At 42.0% G+C, this 14455-nt stretch overlaps 1 protein-coding gene across 2 annotated transcripts; it reads left to right on the plus strand.

Moving 5' to 3' along the window:
* The first annotated feature begins 1941 nt into the window (after positions 1 to 1941).
* LOC129030181 (cytochrome c oxidase subunit 7A-related protein, mitochondrial) lies at positions 1942 to 13296 on the plus strand. Of its 2 annotated transcripts, XM_054475188.2 has the most exons (3): positions 1942 to 2712; positions 10437 to 10568; positions 12424 to 13296. In XM_054475188.2, the coding sequence occupies exons 1-3, from the start codon at positions 2641 to 2643 to the stop codon at positions 12562 to 12564; spliced, it is 345 nt and encodes a 114-aa protein (XP_054331163.1). In that variant the 5' UTR covers positions 1942 to 2640; the 3' UTR covers positions 12565 to 13296. The 2 variants fall into 2 exon arrangements, with proteins under 2 accessions (XP_054331163.1, XP_063504855.1); XM_063648785.1 differs by lacking the exon at positions 12424 to 13296 and having other exon boundaries at positions 2591 to 2864.
* The last annotated feature ends 1159 nt before the right edge of the window (positions 13297 to 14455 follow it).

The raw sequence follows: 14455 nt of genomic DNA on the forward strand, positions 1-14455 counted from the left end.
ATGTGGGGAACAACCTGAAGGGATCGTGATAAAAAAAGATTGTCTTTGATGTTGGGTGGGATATGCAAATACGAATGAGAATAGGGTGCCTTAGTACTGTCAGAGTGTGCTGTGTTTTATTTGGGAAATGAGACAAAATCTTCCCATGATCAGCCATTCCATGTGACATCCCAACCCACACTCTGCTACTGACATTTTATCTCCCACTGAACAGCCTGGCTGTTGTAACATTTTCAGGATTCTTAATTTATGTCTTGCAGGATCTAAAATCAGATGGCAGGAACTTTAAGAAAATAACCAGTGTTGACAGGCACCTTATAAAAGAAGCTGGTACACCTTAGTGCTGCTAAAAGTTAGAGAATATTCTTTAGTTTCTTCTTCCAAAATATGTCCAGAAGTCAGTGGGGTGGAGACAGTAGCTGTCCGAAATCATTTAATTTCTCTTTTCAATCTAAACTCTATGAAAGGCTTTTTCTTTCACTCAGTATTTGCTAGCGCCTGGGACTCAAGAAGGCTAATGTCAATGGATCATTTTCTTTTGAGGTAGTTGAACTTTTTGTCTGTAGAAAAATCTTCCTGAATCTATTCAGTATCAAAACATGGGGTGGGCCTGGCACGGTGGCTTATGTCTGTAATCCCAGCATTTTGGGAGTCTGAGTTCGGCAGATCACTTGAGCCCAGGAGTTTGAGACCAGCCTGGGAAACATGGTGAAACCCCATCTCTACTAAAAATACAAAAAATTAGCCAGGCGTGGTGGCACGCATCTGTGGTTCCAGCTACCCGGGAGACTGAGGTAGGAGAATCACCTGCGCCTGGGAAGTCAAGGCTGCAATGAGCCGAGATCACACCACTGGGTACTCCAGCCTGGGTGACAGAGTGAGACCCTGTTTCAAAAAGAATTAAAAAAAAAAAAAAAAAAAAAAAAGGAACTCACTAGTCCCAAACCACTTATCCTTGGAGAAATATGGACATAAACCCAAATTGCATGTTCTTTCCATTATATCACAATGTCTCTTTGTAAAAGTGGCAACTTTGGGCTGGCTTACATGAATTCGCTGAAACCTTTACAACATATTGGCGGTGCTGAATGCTTGGGGCTCTTGAACTTAGGCCTGCAACCAGGATGCTGGTGTACACCCTCACCCTGGAGTGCTCAGCCTTGATCCTCCTCTTTTCAGAATGGCTTCATATCTATTTATTTGTAACATAGTGCTTAAGAGTAGGAAGTCTTGAGCCAAATGCCTAGCTCTGCCACTCATCCCTGACGTGAGCAAGCTACTTAGCTTCTCCAGGAGTCATTTTCCTGTATTGTAAAATGGAGATGATAATAGCACTTACCTTATAGGATTGTTGTGAAGATTAAATGAGTTTAGGAAAATGCTATATATAGGTTAGTATCATCCATCAATTTGCAACATGATTTCATAAGTGCATCTAGAATATGCTTGTGTAAACCTATGGTTAGATGATGAAGCTAAGAAAAGCCTGAGTCCATCCCTGGAGAGTAAGAAACTAGTATACTCCTTTTACACAGTACCTTGCACACAGCACAGGCTTAACAGACATATTTAAATTGAACTGAAGCGAATACTACCAGAACTGAAAGTGGTAGTTCCAGATCTTTCAGGCTCAAGGTCCAGATTTTACAAGTGTTTCTGATCACCCTCCCCCTACCTCATTTATCGCAAAGAGCAGAGGCCAGGCAAAGGATGAATAACCAATGACCTTAAAACTCAGGTGAGAGTAAAAACCAGTTCTGAGAAACCGTGTGACATTTACATCCTGGTGCCTGAGCTTTAGATCACTCTGCATGTGTATTTCCTCTGCACAAAGCCCAGGAGGCTACTTTTATATTATTGGGGCAAATCTCCCAACAGCCTTCGGTACTAAACAGCCTTCAGCAGGTGCTTCCAAATTTTCTTATTTGCTTCAACTCCCAGGTTGCCAGGGGAAGCTTGGACGACAAGTCTATACTCCTGGGCAGGCTGAGCAACAGCAGGTGGTTGCTTTTGGATAAGAGCTGCTCTAGGTCGAAAGGAAATAAATGAGACTACGATCAATTAAAGTTCGGTAAAGGAAGAGACGCCTTCACCCCGACGACCGTCAGACGGTGGCCCCGCAGCACAGACTCTCTCGGATCGTGGAATTCCCACCCGGCCTCGATGTAGCCCCGCCCCTGCCCAGACCACGCCCACCAATCACTCGCTTCTCCCCCGCAATCCTCCCAGGCCCCTCCTAGAGCCTGCCCCTCCTAGAGCATGCCCCACCTGACTGCGACACTGCCGGGCTTAGTCCGCAGGGCTTAGTTCGCGGGGCGCTTGCGCATTTCTTGAGTTGTCGTGGCACTGCCCAAATCTGAATGGGGGAAAGAGGGAACTTCATATTTCCTACAGACTCCGCCACAGCGGCTTTTCGTGCTCTCTTAGAGCTGGTTTTGCCTTTCGTGGTCCTGAGAACCCTGGCTTTTGGTTCCCCAATGCGGCTTAAGTGTGCAGGTTTTAAGTTAGGCGATCTTCGGGCAGCCCTAGTCACAGCACCGGGTCCTTGCGCTGAGTCTTGGGACCACAGCCGGGAAGGCGGGGTCCTTCTCTGGGGCGGTCGCTTTGGCAGCGGATGCGGGAAGCCGGACTCTGGGCGTCATGTACTACAAATTTAGTGGCTTCACGCAGAAGTTGGCAGGAGCATGGGCTTCGGAGGCCTATAGCCCTCAGGTACGAGTGGCGCCTAGCCAGCTCGGACATGAGGAGTGGCGGCCTTAGCCTCGGCGACAGGCGGTCACGGCGTTGGAGCCAGGGGAGGCTTCTGCCCGCGGTCGAGTTCGTCTCTGTTCTCCTTGCACCTCCCGGGGCCTCTCCACACCAACGTACGGTGGTCACTGAGGCTTCTCTTTGTGTACCTGCTCACCTGGCGGGGCTGGCCTGGCGTGGAAGTTTGGTCTGGCTCACTGCAGGGGTCAAGGAGACCCCCGGGGTCACTTGTCTAAAAGGGATGGTTTGTGGGGGTCCCCAGTGTGACCCGAGTCAGAGGTTCGGCCTTCTCCCTCTCTTTGAAGACATCTGGCTTTCGGCCTCCCTGTCGTTTCTTTGTCATCTGCCACAGCCCCATAGGCAGCCTCACTTGAGCTCGAGATTAGAGAGCGCGGGGATAAAGGCTTTTAGAGAAACCATGGTGCAGGGGGTTGGGGGGGCTATGATCTGGATTGGGAAATTTAACAGGTTACTTAACACGTCCAGGGAGGGAAGTTGCATGCAGCGAGGTTACACTTTCCCGATTGTAAAATATTTGACAGATGCTCGTTGTTTGGGTTGTCTGAAAAGTATTCCATTTCACGCAGATTCTACCAATTGGAGTTTGAGTCTCCAGCATGTGTTGGGGGTAAACATGAGGGGTTTTAGAGCCCCAGACGTGCCTTTTCAAATCATAGCGTTTTCCGCTTTGTGTGACCTTGGTCAAGTTACTTAATTTATTGTGAGCTCAGTTTCATCCAGGGCGGCGTTAGTACACATTAAATGAGGTGTGTCAAGTGACTAGCAGTTTGGGCAGGTGGTTGGTTCTGGATAAGTGTTAACTGTTCACGAGAAGCTGTCTGAGATAGTATATTCCCTCCTAATCCTCTAGAGAAGTGTGGGAAGTGTCGGTGAGATGTGCAGTTAGACTGCAGTAGTGAGGGGCCCAGATGAGGTTGCTTCATTTCCTTTTTCTGTGGGACACTGCAACTTGCCCAAGAGGCAGATGTCTAAGAAAGATTTCAGGTCTGGTACCGTGGCTCACGCCTGTAAATCGCAGCACTTTGGGAGGCCGAGGCCAAGGGTCGCTTGAGCCCAGGAGTTGGAGATCAGCCTGGGGCAACAAAGTGAGACCTTGTCTCTAAAAACAAAAGCAGATGATTCAAATCTCAGATAAGAAAGGCAAGTTTTTTTTTTTTTTTTTTTTTTTTTTTTGCGGGTGATAGTGGGGGAGTTGCGGTGGGAACGGGAAGGAAGAGTTTAGGGTTTATAAATGTTGAGCTTGTGATATGTCATGCTTGGTAGCAGCTAGATTTTTGAATATGGAGTTTAATAAACTTGGGTGTCTTCAGCCCATAGGTGGTAATTTGTAGGGAAGAAAGGTTGGATCATAGTTATAGAAACATGAAGGGAGGGTGGAGAAGGAGAATGTGTTTAAAGAATAGTCTGGATGAGAAGGGAAACCAGTGTGGTGTCACTGAAACCAAATTGGTAATGACTTGTAAGGAAGGAATAGTCAGCAGTGTTGCATTTCTTTTACAGATTATGTGAGAAAATGGCCATTTCTATCATCTGCTTCTATGAAATGTATTCTCCAGTGTATGGATATTAAATGTTACAGTTTGATGAGTTTGGACAAACCCATGCACTGTATAACCACACCTCCCTCAATATGCAAGATGTTACATCATCCCAGGAAGTTCCCTTGTACCCTCTGTCAATCCCTGCCACCTTCCTATTCTGACTTTTATCATCATAAATAGATAGTTTTACCTTTTTTTGAACTTCATGTAAATGGAACCAGCTCTGACCCAGGCTGGAGTGCAATGGCACAGTCACAGTTCACTGTAGACTTTCACTCCTGAGCTCAAGTAATCGTCCTGCTTTTGCCTCTGAAAATGCTAGAATTACAGATGTGAGCCACCGTGTCTGGCTGCTCAAAAAATATTTTTGAGGTTAGTCCGTGTTGTACGTATCAGTAGTTAATTCCTTTTATCCTCTTACTCTTTCTGTGGGATTTCATTTTATAAATATATCACAGTTTATTCTGTTGGTGGTAGTAGATGTTCTTTTATTTATTTTTTTAAAATATTTTTTGAGACAGGCTCTTGCTGTGTTGCACAGTCTGATCTCGAACTCCCGGGCTCAGGCAGTCCTCTCACCTCAGCCCCCTGAGTGGCTGGGGTTACAGATGTGTACCAGCACACCTGGTTTATGTTCTTTTAATATATCTTCAGCATAATCTAGGTTTTGTTGCTTAGTAAGAAAAAAGTTAATTTTTCGATTAAAAACTGGCATATTGTAATAAAATGGGCACTCAGCAGAGATTACCTTGAGATGAGTTTGATATAGGGCTTTCAGATTTCTAGTACCTCTCCTCTTGAATCGTGTTTCTCTTGAGAATTTGAACTTCTTAGTTACTTAAAGATTTCTTAAACTATGTTGAAAAGAAGTGATACTGTGTAGGCTTTATATGAATTGTAAATTTCTGAGTGATTGTGACAGGTGCCCTCCCAACTAGGTGCTCTGACTTTGGTAATTAGGAGTACTTCAGCTTTTTCCTTTCCTGGAAACATATGATGAAGATGTTTGTAACTTGTTATAGTAAGTAAAGTGAATAATTTACCGTGCATTAAATAACATAATATGGAAAAGGTGGTTCTGTAACAATCGCACAGGTAGAGATTTGTAAGTTAGCTTGACAGCAAGCAGTTGGTGGGATGGCATTTTCCATTGGTTGAAAAGCGTCTTCCTTATCTTTCTCTGAATTGCGTCAAAAATAAATTGAGGCCAATAAGCACATGAAGATGTTTAACATCTTCAGTTATTAGAGAAGAGCAAATCACAGCCACAATGAGGTACCATTTGATATCCACCAGAATGCCTAGAATCAAAAAGACAGACAATAACAAGTATTGGTGAGGATGTAGAGAAATGAAACATGTTACATTTGTGGTGGAAATGGTAAAATGACGCAGCCACTTTGGAAAACAGTTTGGCAGTTTGTTAAAAAGGAAACGTAATTTTACTGTGTGATCTAGGAATTCCTCTCCCAGTTAAGATGGCAGAATGGTATTCTAGGTAAAGGGAACTGTGAGAGTGAAGGAAGGGAGGGGGTCTGGAGGAGAAGCATTGAGTAGGTAAGTTTGACTGTGGAGGATGGAGGTAAATCATGAGGGGCCTAGGATGTAAGGACTTAATTTTGTGAGGCACGAATAGGAAGTTGCAGAGCAACTTGATGCAGAGTTGTGGTAGTTTGTCCTTTCAGATGAGACAGATGTTGGGGATGAGGAGGGAGGGCTTCAGCATGATTGGTGAATTGGTGCTTTTCACAGTGACAGGGAGTTCCTGAATGGGCTTATGAGTGAATTTTGGACATGATGGGTGTGAGGTGTCAGAAGGACATGGAGGTAGGTGATGATGTCTAGCTTACCGTTAGAAATAAATAGAGGTCAGGTGCGGTGGCTCACACTGGTAATCCCAGTGTTTTGGGAGGCCAGGGCAGGAGAATTGCTTGAGGCTAGGAGTTTGAGACCAGCCTGGGCAGAAGAGTGAGACCCCATCTCTACAAAAAAAATAAGAAAAATTAGCTGGGTATGGTGACACATACTTGTAGTCCTAGCTACTCAGGAGGCTGAGGCGGAAGAATCACTTGAGCTCAGGAGTTTGAGGCTGCAGTGAGCTGTGATCAATGCATTGCACTCCAACGTGTGCGACAGTGTGAGATCCTATCTATAAATGAAACAAAACAAAAAGCCAAATGAATTGAGTCATTGCGGATTGAAACTGGTTTCCAGTCCTAAATCACAGTGGAAAGGTTCATACATTTCTATCATTTAAAAATTAAAATTATGGGGAGTAATCCTCTTTTCTCTCCACCCTCTTCCCCAAACCTAAGAGGTAGAAGAAAAGGAAAATGTTACAACCAACTTTTAGAGGGAAAATCATGTTTACTTTTCTCTTTAAAAATTTGGAGCAATTGAAATAAACTAGGAAGAACTTAATTACTAAACGTGGTTAAGGTTGAATGGCTCGTAATTAATTTTGGAGATGGGGCTTATTTAAGCAGCTAAGAGATTCAGTATTAAAAAGTAAAGTATGTGATTTTTCTTGATCTATGGTCCACTTATTTTTAATTTTATTTTGAGACAGGGTCTCTGTCGCCCAGGCTGGAGTACAGTGGCATGATCACAGCTCACTACAGCCTCGACCACCTGGGCTCAAGTCATCTTCCCACCTCAGACTCCTAAGTAGCTGGGACCACGGGTGTGCACCACTATACCTGGCTAATTTTTTGATATTTTGTAGAAACAAGGTCTCACTACGTTGCCCAGGCTGATCTCGAACTCCTGAGTCAAGTGATTCTCCCATCTCAGCCTCCCAAAGTAGTGGGACCACAGGCATGAGCCATAACACCCAGCCTGTCCACTTTTTATAAGAACAGCTTTCAGTTGTTTTCTTATTGCTATAGGAATTGTGGATGCCCTGCCATCAAATGCCAATTAATCAGACTTTGTTTCTGAGATACTCAAACCTACATTGTGAAGCTATAGCCTTCTTTAGTTTATTTGAACATTCTGCCTATATTTACTGAATGCGCTTTCTCTGCCAGTTGCTTTTCTAAGTCTTGGAATATAGGAGCAGTGAACAAGATGTGCCAAAATCCTGTGCTCGTGGAGCTTCCATTATAGTGGGGGGAGACACAGTAAGCAAAGTAAAACATAGTATGTTAGGTGGTGATAAGTGCTGTGGAGAAAAATAAAGAGGGTAAGTTGTTAGTAGGGCAAGGGGGAGGACATGCAGTTTTTAAAAGGGTGGTCAGAAAGATCTCTCTGAGAAGGTGACTTATGGGGCTGGGTAAAGACCTGAAGAAGGTGAGGGTATAAGCCTGGCAGCATTCTAGGCAGAGGGAACATGGCTGTGCCTGGGAGGTTTCAGGATAGCTCCTGAGCCAGGATCACGCCACTGCACTCCAGCCTGGGTGACAAAGCAAGAGCCTAGCTCAAAAAGGAAAAAAAGCAGAATGGGCTGGGTGTGGTGGCTCATGCCTGTAATCCCAGCACCTTGGGAGGCCAAGGTTGGTGGATCACCTGAGGTCAGGAGTTCGAGACCAGCCTGGCCAACATGGCGAAACCCAGTCTCTACGAAAAATACAAAAATTAGCTGGGCGTGGTGGCGCGCACCCGTAATCCCAGCTACTCAGGAGGCTGAGACAGGAGAATGGCTTGAACCTGAGAGGCAGAGGTTGCAGTGAGCTGAGATTGTGCCACTGCACTCCAGCCAGGGCAACAGAGTGAGACTCCATCTCAAAAAAAAAAAAAAAAAAAAAAAAAAGCAGAATGTGAGATTTTACACTGTGACTGTTAAGTTATTAAACCTGAATAAACATTGGAGGAAAAGTTACAATTTATAACAATTAATGGGATAAGATAATGAGGTTATAGGTAACTTCAGTTCTATAAACTTTTACAATATTATAAAGGGAAATACGGAATTAATTTAAAATTAAGATGGTTGATATTCCTGTTTTCAGATGATACTGTTCAAAAATTTTGCTGTAGTTTTGAATCACTGCATGCTTGGACAAACAAATACAATCCCTTAAAAAATACTCTCACATTAGTCCTGCCGAAACATGAATTTACTTTTTTTGGAGCCATTTTTGGAGATCCTTGGTAGAAAGAGTTTTTACATTTTTGCATTCAAGAATAAATTTTTGCATTTCAAGGAGAAAATATGGTGAGCTCACAGAATGATATAAAGGAGTATCTAACATTCTCCATCCAGTTCAAACCACGATCCTTGTTAGCCTTTTGATCTTGATAGTAGAGCCCCTGTTTGCCTCTCTGACTCCTCTGAGTCTCTGTTTTGAGTGTGTTGTATTTCTAAATGTAGGCCAACATCTTACTGACCAAACTTTCTCTTTAAATGGGCTGTTGTTTTTAAGCAATAGTTGATGGGAGAGTGGGGTGTGAGTTGTGGAATACTTAAAAGCCGGGGCTCTGGACTTGAGAAAGGCCTGAATTTGAAAACTTGACTCGCTTTTCACTATTTGATCTAAGGCAAGTTATTCTCTCTCCATTGTTTTCCTCTGAAAAATGGGAATAGTAATATCTTCATAGGGTTGCTGTCAGAATTAAGTGAGGTAATGCATGTGAAATGTTTAACATGATACTGACACTTCACAAGGGTTAAATAGATATTAGCTGCTGTTGGTTTATAACATTAATATCCATGGTGGCTGAGACTGTGGCAATGTTATTCATTGTGTATTTCTAGTGTAGAGCAAGTGATCGGTAATAAATGTTGAATGAATGAATACATTACAGAAAACAGGCCATGGTTCATTCCCATTTACTGTACTGTGTCAGAAGAAATAGAAGCCAAGTTTACTTTAATGCTTTTTTTCTTGACGTGTTCATCTAGTGCTTGCCTGGTGGGAGTAGCATTGAGGTTTTCAATATCTAATCTTTATAATATGCCCTGTCAATTATAGGTAAATTTAGATTTCTTTGAGACAAGAATCAGCGGACTGATGACTGTATTTGGGCAAGAGGTTTCCTTCTTTGTCTGTAAAAGGAAAAGGCTGGGTTTGACTTACGCTTTCTGACTTTAAATTTTTATTTTTCTTAATTAGAATTGAATATACAAGGATGATTTTTATTGGCTTATAACTCTTAGCTCCTTATTTTAATTTACAGGTTATTTTGGATTACTCTATATATTTGTCACTGTAGGTTTACTCCTTTCAGATAAAAAACCAGAGCTCCCCCCCCCCACCTTTTTTTAAAGCAGCTTTATTGAGATATAATTGGCACAGCATACAAGTTGCCCATTTAAAGGGTACAATTTAGGGGTTTTTAGTGTATTCACAGAGAGATGCAACTACTACCACAGTTAATTTTAGAGCGTTTTTTTAATCACCTCAAATGGATACCTGTGTACCTTTTACCTGTTACCTCCCTATCCCCCAAGCCGCCACCTGAAGCAACCATTAACCTACCTTCTGTGTCTGTGGTTCCCTCTTCTAGACTTTCCTATGAATGGCATCATACAGTATGTGGTCTTTGGGACTGGTTTCTTTGACTCAGCATAATGTTTTAGAGGCTTATCCATGTTGTAGCATGTGTCAGTACTTCCTACCCCTTCACCTTGTTTAAATTTTTACTATATGTGTTTTCAATTTATGCATTTATTTATGCTGAAAAGTTCATTTCAAAAAATTTTTTGTTTTGATTTTGTTTTCTGGTCCTGGAAGGCAAGTATTGTTTGTTTGTTTAGTTTTGTTTTAAACCAGTAAGGCTGTTCCACATTGAATATTTCTTTATTGTGTGTCTGGAAAAGTTTCTGAAGTCTGCTCTGGGGTTAGACATTCCATGTTACTAGATTAGCTCATTTGGAAGAAAAAAAGGGCAGACAGATCCCTCGTGAAAGCTAATGACAAGTTCATAACAGATTATAAATGTTTTACTGGTTGCTAAGAAGATAGACACACTAGGTATTTCTGGAAGCTCAGATTGGGCCTTTGTTGGCGTCCCCCCAATCCTCACCCGCCCCCTGCAATCGTAATGGCAAGGGGTTCTTGACAGGGTTTGCTCTGGGAAGGTTGCAGAGACTTTCTGTCTTGTGGTTGAATGGCTGCCTCCACTATTCCAGACAGCCTCCTCAGACATACTTTCAACTTGCCATTTTCCTTTTTTTCTCTACAGGGATTAAAGCCTGTGGTTTCCACAGAAGCACCACCTATCATATTTGCCACACCAACTAAACTGACCTCCGATTCCACAGCGTATGATTATGCTGGGAAAAACAAAGTTCCAGAGCTACAAAAGTTTTTCCAGGTGAGGGAAGATACTCTACAACAGAGAAGCCTGTGAAATAAATAGGCTTAAAAAATCCCTTATGAAACTAAATGTTAATCTAGTTTACTACCCAACCTCATTCTTTTTCTTTAAGTAGTATTCTCTTGATTTTAGTTTGAGCCATAAACGAATAGAACTTTATATAGGTAGATACTGATAAAAGAGGGGAGGGTGATTAATTTCCTCATTAGTATTTAAGGGTGTGAGGGTTTTGAAATGGCATGAATAGCCCTTGATCATTTACTGCATGGAAGAAGCAATAGCCTCTATAACTGAATAGCCTGTATAACTGAATGACCCAATATATATATTTGACTTTGTGATACATGTAGTGACTTGGCAGTGGGTTTTTTTCTCATTGTTTTTTGCTTGCTTGATATTAAAATTCACTGAGCTATTGCTGAAAGTAGAGGAGGTGCTTATGGCTTTACACATCAATAGAGAATCCAGAATCGGAATTGAAAATGTTTTTAAGTTAATCTACCTGCAGATTATTGAGAAATTAGTGACCTGACCAAATCTTAGGTGCCATGAGAGTGGCAGTGCTTGCTACTGCTGTTGCTGTAAGGTAGCTTCCCCTCCTCAAAAGTAGTCCAGATCCAGACCCATCTTGAGGATAGAGCACTTTTGTTTTGATCAGTTTAATCTCTTTTTATCTGATAAGTAAGGTTTGAGAGAGCATTTAGAATCTCAAGGTGCAGTGGGGAGGGATTTTGGACACTGCAAAATATGAGTTAAACAGGCCAGATGTGGTGGCTCACTTCTGCAGCCCCAACACTTTGGGAGGCCAAGGTAGGAGGATTGCGTGATCAGCCTGGGCAGCATAATGAGACCCTGCCTCTACAAAAAAACTTAGCTGAGTGTGTAGGCACACGTCTGTAGCCCCAGCTACTCCAGAGGCCAAGGCGGGAGGATCACTTTAGCCCAGGATTTTGAGGCTGCAGTGAGCTATGACTGAGCCACTGCATTCCAGCCTGGGTAACAGAGTGAGACCCAGTCTCTGAAATGATGATGAAGATGATGATTTAAATATCTCATGGAATTTGATTATTAAATGGGTTTAACAGTGTGACGGAAAGAAGGCAGTCGAATGCCAAATGGACGTGAACCTATTAATTGACATGATGTACTCCAGCCCCATCCACTTATGATCAGAAGCCAAACTAAATGGAGAACGTTTCTCGTGCCAGCACCTCTTTTGATCTTTTTTAAGACAGAGCCTTACTCTGTCACCCAGGCTGGAGTGTAGTGGCATACTCATGGCACACTCATGACCCACTGCATCCTTGACCTCTTGGGCTCAAGCGATCCTCTCACCTCAGCTTCCCTAATAGCTGGGACTACGGGTGCATACCACCACACCTGGCTAATTTTAGTTATTCTGTAGAAACAGGGTTTTGCCATGTTGCCCAGGCTGGTCTTGAACTCCTGGGCTCAAGCCATCTGCCTGTGTCGGCCTCCCAAAGTGCTGGGATTACAGGTGTGAGCCACTGCGCCCAGCCTCTCCTGCCTGCACTTCTTTTAGCTACTGATTACCTTTGCCTTTTAAAAAATGCACCAATGCTCCAGTTAAGCAATATGTGATAAATGTCTTAGACATTTGGAATCTTTTGCATGCATGCTCCCTGAGGCAGCATTTTGGAGAATGACTTTGGATTTACAAGCTTTAGCTACATTTATAGGAACATCTACTAGCATTCCATGGATTAGGGCTTTTCCCACTGTCATGTGTTGATGAATTACTTACAGAGTAGACAAATTTGTTTTTTTTTAAGAGTAAAATTGTAAAATATTTTTCTTCTCAACCATGCCCTTGTTAATTCTTGCTTTCAAGAAAGCTGATGGTGTGCCCGTCTACCTGAAACGAGGCCTGCCTGACCAAATGCTTTACCGGACCACCATGGCGCTGACTGTGGGAGGGACCATCTACTGCCTGATCGCCCTCTACATGGCTTCGCAGCCTAAAAACAAATGAGTTAGGCTGCAGAGGACTGGTTTGTTTTTTGGCATAAACCCTTTGAATTTCCTTTTTCATTGTTAAATTAAAATTTTTTTTTTACTTGGATGGCTTAACATTTTTGCAAGAAAAATAGGAAGATATGAAGACAATGTTTTGGTTTGTTTATGAAATGCATATGGCTTGTCAGAGCTCATTCGACAGTTAAAGCCATTGTTTAAAGAAATGGTGCTTTGCTCTGTGTTTGTGCTCCTGATTTCCCTGGAGGTTCTGGATGAAGGCTGAACACAGGCTTGTTAATGTCAGTCTGTGCTGAGGACCTCAGGGACTTGAGGTTGCATTTTTGAGCATGGGGTGCAGAAGCCTTTCTGGATTTGGATGTGGCTATGGAAAGAACACAGAAGCCAAGGTCATGTGCATGAAATGAGGAGTTTGAGTTAGTCACCTCGGGGGTTTTTTCCATTTTGCAGTAAAATGTTAAATTAATGTAGCCTGCCTCTGTTCGTTGGGCAGGTAATTTCAAAGGGTTATTTGCCTCATCTCCTATCTTTAGTGAAATCTTATGTGTAATTGTGTGTATTTATTCCACCATGGGAACAGAGAACACCTGTTTAGTGTTGCACTTTAGACTGGTGTCTGTTTTGTGAATGCAGCTGTGCCACAAATTCTCCTTTATCTTTTAAAAATGTTAGAGCTTTCAATTTTCATTTATTTTAACTGTGGAATAAATACATGAATGAAAAATTTTAAGTTTGAAGTTCTTTGACCTTTCAGAGTAATTTCAGAACACCAGCAGCATCTTAAACCTGAATCTAATTTCTTTCTTGTTAATTAGGCACCAGATAATCTTTATAAAATGGTTCTTAAAAGTCTAGTAATAGGAGTCTTAATGGCATATTGATGATTACCACATGGTTTTTTATAAAAACCTGCCTGCCCCTTAGTGAAATGTACCTGTAACTCACAGTTCATTTAGACACTAATTTCCTTTGCTGTCATGATTGGTAGACTTCACTTACCCTATATTAACTTTGAAAAAAGGTGGAATTTTATTATATATGAAGGAGTAGTTTGTATCTTACCATAGCACAGAACAGTGACCTCTTGCTCAGGATAAGATGTGGTGATTTGAAAATACTCAATAGTAGCCTTGCAGTGATATCTCTCTCTCTCTTTCTCTCTCTCTCTGCAAATCTGTATTTTATTCTCTGGTATTTCCCCCAAGTTTTTATTTTGAAAATTTTCAGACTACAGAAGGACTAAGCATAGTACAATATACACCTGTATATCCTTCACTTAGATCACCAGTTATCAATATATTGGCACTTTTGCTTTTTCTTGTTCTCTCACACAGGCACGCACAATGCATATATGCACACACATATAGATCTGTTTTTTGTTGAGTCATTTAAGATTGTTATGGAATTATGATAAGTCAGCCATAATACTTTAGCAAGTATCTTCTGAGTAAGGACATGTGTTCCTTTATAACCATAATGCAGTTGTCAGACTCAATAAAGTTAAGATTTATAACAATACTACCATCTAAGATATAGTTTACTTTCAGATTTCCCCAGGTGTTCTAATAATGAGTTCTTTATAGTTGTGTTTTTAAAAAATAACAGCTTTATTGGGATATAATTTACATACTGTACAGTTCACCTCAAGTGTACAATTCATTGGTTTTTACTGTATTTGGAGTTGTACAGCCACCATGAGAATCAATTTTAGAACACTTATATCACCCTAAAAAGAAACCCCATGCCCATTAGCAATCACTTGCCTTCCCTCCCACCATCCCAACTCCCACCTCCTAGCCCAAAGCAAGCACTCATCTACTTTCAGTCTCCATGGATTTGTCTTTCCTGGACGTTTCATATAAATATAATCATATGATGTGTCATGTATG

This window comes from Pongo pygmaeus, chromosome 12 (assembly GCF_028885625.2).
Source record: "Pongo pygmaeus isolate AG05252 chromosome 12, NHGRI_mPonPyg2-v2.0_pri, whole genome shotgun sequence".
Lineage (NCBI taxonomy): Eukaryota > Metazoa > Chordata > Mammalia > Primates > Hominidae > Pongo > Pongo pygmaeus.